Source organism: Phragmites australis, chromosome 10 (genome assembly GCF_958298935.1).
Source record: "Phragmites australis chromosome 10, lpPhrAust1.1, whole genome shotgun sequence".
In the NCBI taxonomy this organism is placed as follows: domain Eukaryota; kingdom Viridiplantae; phylum Streptophyta; class Magnoliopsida; order Poales; family Poaceae; genus Phragmites; species Phragmites australis.
In genome coordinates this window covers 32390037-32396201 of record NC_084930.1, presented here as the reverse complement: position 1 = coordinate 32396201, position 6165 = coordinate 32390037, and the positions used below count along the sequence as shown (strand labels likewise).

At 51.0% G+C, this 6165-nt stretch overlaps 1 protein-coding gene across 1 annotated transcript; it reads right to left on the bottom strand.

The window, feature by feature from the left end:
* Window positions 1-1015: 1015 nt before the first annotated feature.
* On the bottom strand, window positions 1016-2462 carry LOC133931291 (RING-H2 finger protein ATL46-like). The gene has a single exon (XM_062378150.1). The coding sequence runs from the start codon at window positions 2251-2253 to the stop codon at window positions 1210-1212; it is 1044 nt and encodes a 347-aa protein (XP_062234134.1). The 5' UTR covers window positions 2254-2462; the 3' UTR covers window positions 1016-1209.
* Between the last annotated feature and the right edge of the window lie 3703 nt (window positions 2463-6165).

The window sequence follows — 6165 nt, the reverse complement described above, 5'->3', positions numbered from 1 at the left end:
CATGCAAGGGGCATATTGAATGCACACTGTGGTAGCGAGTGATCCTTGCTGCCCTGCCATTGAAGATTAGCAGTACTTGTTGTCCATTTTAATAGCAGATGCAGACACATAACCACACATACTTAGGACCAGCGCCTCACATGCAGCTGCTGTTGCAGCGAGCTAGCTAAGAACGGAGGCTAGACGATAAACACGTCTTGTACGTCCAGCTATCGCTCTCGGGGCGATTCAGAACGCTCCAGTCCAAGTAGTAAGCCGGGACATGTCTGATGAAGTATTGTTTTTGTTCTTGCAACGGTTTTTTTTATAGGATTGTTGCAGCTTTATTGTCTATACCGCTAGTGTACATCAGCTGCAGAATCTGCGCCAAATTTGGCAGATGCATCCACCGTACCTGTCACGGAAGCCAGCCATAATACTACCTACGATTCTCCTGTAACATCACATTGCTTGCACAGGAAACTGGAAGCAATTCGCACAGCGCTGTATAGGCGTGGTTAGGCAGGAATGAATCGTGTACTGATCCAATTTTGAAATGCTGGTCTTGAAGCGATTCTATGCGTGCAAATGTACGGTCCCTGGTGCTTTACAAATCTTGGCAATGACTTCAAGATAGAGCAAGAGTGTACAAGCACTCGCTTGCCAAGACAAGAATCAAAAACCCATCTCAAAAAGAAAAAAAAAAGGGTAGAGAGAGAGAGAGAGAGAGAGAGAGAGAGAGAGAGAGAGAGAGAGAGAGAACTAATACTAGGAGTATTTCGTAGCAGTGTGACCTAGTGGGCCAATATTAAGGATCAGTACGGATTGGTACCTCAATTCCAATGGCAATTTTCGTCTCTGCCACTAATCCTGGAATTCCTGATTTGAATTTTGTTTTTGTTACTGAAGTCTCTCGGCACTGTCAAATCGTGAAAACGAGACGAATGAAGATGAACTCGCGGCAAGAACAAAAGACTTCTCGATTCCAATGCCAATTCTAGGGGGACTGTTTTGTACTCTGTAGTCTGTACAACAATTTATAATCAGCACCACACAAAGTTAATCATGTTCATAGAAAGCTAAGATCACCAGCACACACAAATGTGATTTGAGTAAACGAAACGAATGGCTATGAACAGATTAAGCGGTTAAAAAGACGAGCAAATCAGCTCAAGAAAATTTGCAGCCCACACCACCACACGGAGCAGCATCGCACACGTTTTCTTTGTCTCACGAACCCCCGGGACTTCTCCTCTGCCACGGCAACCTGCCGTTCATCGCCGGCGAGTCGTCGGACGCGAGCACCGGGAGCTTCCCCTTGCCGTTCCTCGGCCACTGCCAAATCTTGGACACCGAGAAGCTGTCGCCCTTGCTGCCTGCGCCGATCCTCTTACCCTCGGAGGCGGCGGCGGCCTCGGTGCCGACCCCTGTGAGCCGCACCGCCGTCCTGCCGTCGCCGTCGCCGTGCCTCCTGTGAACGGACACCTGCAGGTTCGCCTCGGCGAGGACGTACTGGTAAGAGCCCATGGAGTAGCACCTCCTGGCGTCCAGGCTGCTGCTGCTCGTCTGGCCAGCCTCCCTCGTGACAATGCCGCCGTCGTGGCCGGGGCCGGGCGCTGCCCCGGACAGGTTCTTGAACTTGCCGAGGCGCACCGGGAGCACCGCGTCCTCGTGCTTCCAGCCCCCGCAGTCGGCCATCTCGCCGAACGCGTCGAACAGCGCGGCGGCGTCCGCGCCGAGCGCGCACCGGCAGAGCGGGCACGTGGAGTTGGAGAGCAGCCAGGTGTCGATGCAGTCGATGTGGAACGCGTGCCCGCACAGCGGCAGCAGCCGGAGCCGTTCCTCTCCGGCGAACTCGCACAGGCAGACCGCGCAGTCGAACGGCTCCTTGGCGCCGACCACCTCCCGGTACATGAACACCGGGAGCGCGTCGATGACGTCCTGGTCCAGCCCGGCGTCGTGCAGGTGGAACAGCTGCTGCAGCTGTCTCTGCAGCGCGGACTCCTCCCCGCCCCCCGCGCCAACCTCGCCGCCTCCAGCCTCCCCCCCCGCGCGCGCACGGCTTCGCCTGAGCAAGAACCTGACAAAGAGATGAAACAGCCCGGACACAAACAGCACCACGACGAACAGCACCACGACGAACACCACCACGGGGCTAATCCTCGAACCATCCTTCCCGGCCGGCGGCGCGCCACCGCCGCCACCATCGTCCTGCTTCTTGACTTCCCCGGCGACGAAGCAGCAACCCGTGGCTAATCCTATTCCTAACAACATCTTCTTCTTCTCCTTCTTGCCCAGTATGCTCCGGGCAATGCGCTGCTCATTTCGTGCACCAAACCCCAACGCTTTTGAGCTGAGCTGAGCAGCTAGTAGTGGTAGCTTCTCGGTTGCTGCCGACTTGCAGTTGCAGGTGCAAGGATCCAAGCCATTAGGGGATGAGGGAAAGGCCAAGGCAAACGCTTGTGAAGTGTGACAAGCCCATGCTTATATGCAACTGGGAGTTCACAATCAGGTAAGCAACCAAACCCTTCATCTAAAAAAAAAAGGTAAACAACCAAACCACACCAACAAAAGCAACAGAACAGAGGTGCCTTTCTTTTTGAGAGCTGAAAATGTAAAACACTGAGCTCAAGTCCACTAACCCCATCCTTTTTATTCGACATTTTGCGTTCTACCAACTTAACATCGACTACCACTTTATAACTTTTTATCGATATGCGACCTCATAGTGACTATATATATATATATATATATATATATATATATATATATATATATATATATATATATATATATATATAAACTAGATTATATTCTTGGAATACATATTCTCGGTTTAATCCACGGTTGATATAATTGAATTATAACTATTTTCTAAAATGTATATTTTTTAAATATGTATACTGTATATATTATTTTTAAGAAAAATACAGAAAAGACTTCGTATCTTTACTACTTAAAAAATACGTAGTAATTTTCGTACCAATTAGGACGTCCTGCCTCCAGTCCTGCAGACTATCCTTAAATTTCGCAGAAATTAACCACCTCATGCCACTCAATCTCTACCACTCCGTTTGCATGTGTTCCACTTTCGAAAATCCCGCTCTCACGTTTCGCCTCTAGCTCGTGCGTCATGCATGTCGGCCACCTCCCGCAGCTCCTGACTTACACCGGTACATGGGCGGACCCAACGACGTGTATATATATATATATATATATATATATATTGTGTTCTTTTCTTCGCTTCTTCGGGCTTCCAGCTTTGGAATATTGTGTGGGGGCTGACTTGGCGAGGCTGCAGTTAGAGGGCCATTTTCCTGTGCAAAAGCTGGTGAAGCAAGTAAGGAACCCGGGCCGACTGGGATAGCTTGTGGTTTTGTTCTTTCCTCGATCGGTCCCTCGTGTGATGTAAAGAAAGTGATTGTGGCCGCCGGGGCGATGGCGATTTTTGTGGAACGGCGCTTGTGCTCTGGATGGAAGGCCAGTGGTGTCCGTTTTCAGTGGAATTCGGTGAAGATTTTTGGTGTCGGATGAGGTCAGAGTTGTGATGAGATCAATGGCGTTGCCCAGCGAAAAAAAAAAATCCAAGAGTTGTGAGAGATGGAATGGTTGTGCACTGCATCGGACTTCTCGTGTCTATTTTCATACAGAATTAGACATAAAGGAACGAAATCCTCTAAAAACCTTTCAAGAATTCTTCAATCAAAAGAGGCCAAATATTTCTTCAGAGTAGTCCTATTGAACATGCTATTTGGATTACTATGCAATCCTGCAGTTACTTTGGGGTACACTTGAGAATTTTGGGGTGAGATTGAGTCCTTGAAACGGATGGAGCCGTTACGGTCCCTGGCGAACTAGAGGGCGACTCGCTTGACCCCTCCATCTCTAACCCTAAATCTCCATCTCTCCCCGACCAAAGCTTAGATCAAACTCAAATCTCGCCGCTCCTTGCATTCCCACTCCAAATCCACCATGTTTCACAGGAAGTTCTACCATCGTATGGTGTCTCGGAGTCCCCATTCTCGCAAGAGGTTGCTGATTTAGGCTACTCGATCTCTGGCGTGCTAGATCTGCTCCCCCAACCACCGGCTTGATGGCACCACGTTAACTCATGGCCCCGCCCATCTTTCTAGGGGTGGGAGTCCGTGTCCCCGCCTCACCCTCTTCCGACCACAGTGAACCAGGTAACATAGCTGCTACGCAACAGTCTTCCTCGGTGTGCAGGTCCATCGGTTGTACTCGCCTTGCCGTGCTTCCCAGTCTGAGTTTTCACTATATTAAGGGTGACCTGAGGCGGCCTGGGTCTTCTCTAAATGTCACGCCGGTGGGGAGCAGTTGCTTGATGCGACGGGGCAGAGTTACTATGGAAAAGGAGCTAGAACTCCCTCAAGATCTCCTTTGTCTCCAATTCGACATCAATGCCATGTTGCCATCTCAAAGCAAACTAGAGTTTTAGCGCAACGCAAATTGCTCCCAGCATTCATGCGACATGGGCCTCATGCAGCCAGGTCATGCTGGGTGCCAGTCTCACAGGTTGGATATCCCCAATGCAAAATCCTCTGCAGTTGAAGCTCGAGGGGCTTGAGGCACAACCACAGAAGTCCTTGATGAGGGATGGAGTTTGGTCCGATCGCCGCATTGGTGGAGAAAGTTTAGAGTTCATTCACTGCATTGTCCTCTGGTGGGTACCTCTCTTAATGCAGGGAGAGGCAACAAAGGAAGAAAGCCTTCTTAAGGAGAGCTCAAGGGAGGTGCCTCAATTGCCTTTCCCCGGAACACAGTAGCTTCTTGCCGTGAGCCACCACGGTGTTGGAAATGCAAGAGGTTCAGTCACCGGTCCTTTGAGTGTCTTGGCAAATCCCCAGCTGAAGCGCCACCTTCCCTCAGCACTGTTGTTCCATGCTCCCTCATTGCACCTTTGTCCATCAGTAATCCAGTCAAACAATAGCCGTGCTTATCCTACAAAGAAGCTCTTCTAGGAAGTTCCACCACACAAGCCTCCCTGTTGCCGATTTTCTAGCGCTTTGTTAGCGAACGAGAGACAACGGTTGCTTTCCTAGAGATCTGGCGGCTAGACCCCTCGATGAGGAAGTGGTCACCTCTACGACAGGCATGGTTACACGTAAGATGGAGAAGCTTTTGGACCATGCCATAGTGTGTTGGCCAGCTGGGACCAGGCTGGACTCAGAAGAATTACATCTCTTTGACACGCTCGTAGTGGAGTTTGACATCAGTGTTCACGAGTGTTAGGTGGTCAAGCACCACCTGGAGGACTTCCTCATCGTCTTCAGCAACCGCCAGAAGTGCGATGAGATTGTTTCTTCGCGTGATCTGCTGTACCGTGGGAGAGATTTTCGTTTCACCAACTAGAGGGAGCGGAGGTATGCGGAGGGAACTCACTTTTACTTCCATGTTCATCTGCGGATTGAGGGCCTCCCGGTCCATTCCTTCTTTGAGGAGATCGCTGCTCAGATCATCGGCAAGCAATGCGCCATTCACTACGTGGAGGAGCACTCGCGCAGAAGGGAGAGAACAAGGACATACGACCTTTGGGCGTGGTGCAAGATCCCGAGTCAGATTCCAAAAAAATCATCTAGCTCACCATTCTGGACAGTGACCGGGAGCTGCCATCCATCAACATGCCTCTACCTCAGGTGAAAATCCACTACGATGAGCCATATGGGCCCAAAAGGGACAGACCTACCGGTGCTTCATCCACCTGGAGGTGGTACACAACCTGGCCTTCCTCACCGACAATCCATCATGGGAGCCGGGTGACTCGAGGCACTGGGAGCGTATTCTGGACTGAAGCTATGACTCGCCAATGACGGTGTGGTCACACCATTCGCCACGCTTCCAAGGTCCTGGCAAGGACGATAAGAATTGGCGAGGTCGGGACGATGATGCTGATGAAGATCAGCCCAGGCGGGGCGTGCGGAGGCATAGCAGCCGTTCGCTCTGGTCCCACCTGTCCAAGCTGTGTTGCGAATAGAGGGACTTCGTTAGGGGACACATCAACCAGGACTACCAGGGACACCACTAGGATGGCTACGAGCATCGTCATCATAGGTCCTTTCCCCCCGTTGCAATCCGATCCACAATCAGCACAAGTAGGAGGGTGGCCCCGCGAGGACTGCTTCCCGAAAAGTTTACTTCACTTCACCCGTCACCACCTACTTGGGCCAT

Coding starts and splice junctions, on each gene's coding strand:
- LOC133931291 (XM_062378150.1), bottom strand. CDS start 2,253: ATGTTGTTAGGAATAGGATTAGCCACGGGTTGCTGCTTCGTCGCCGGG.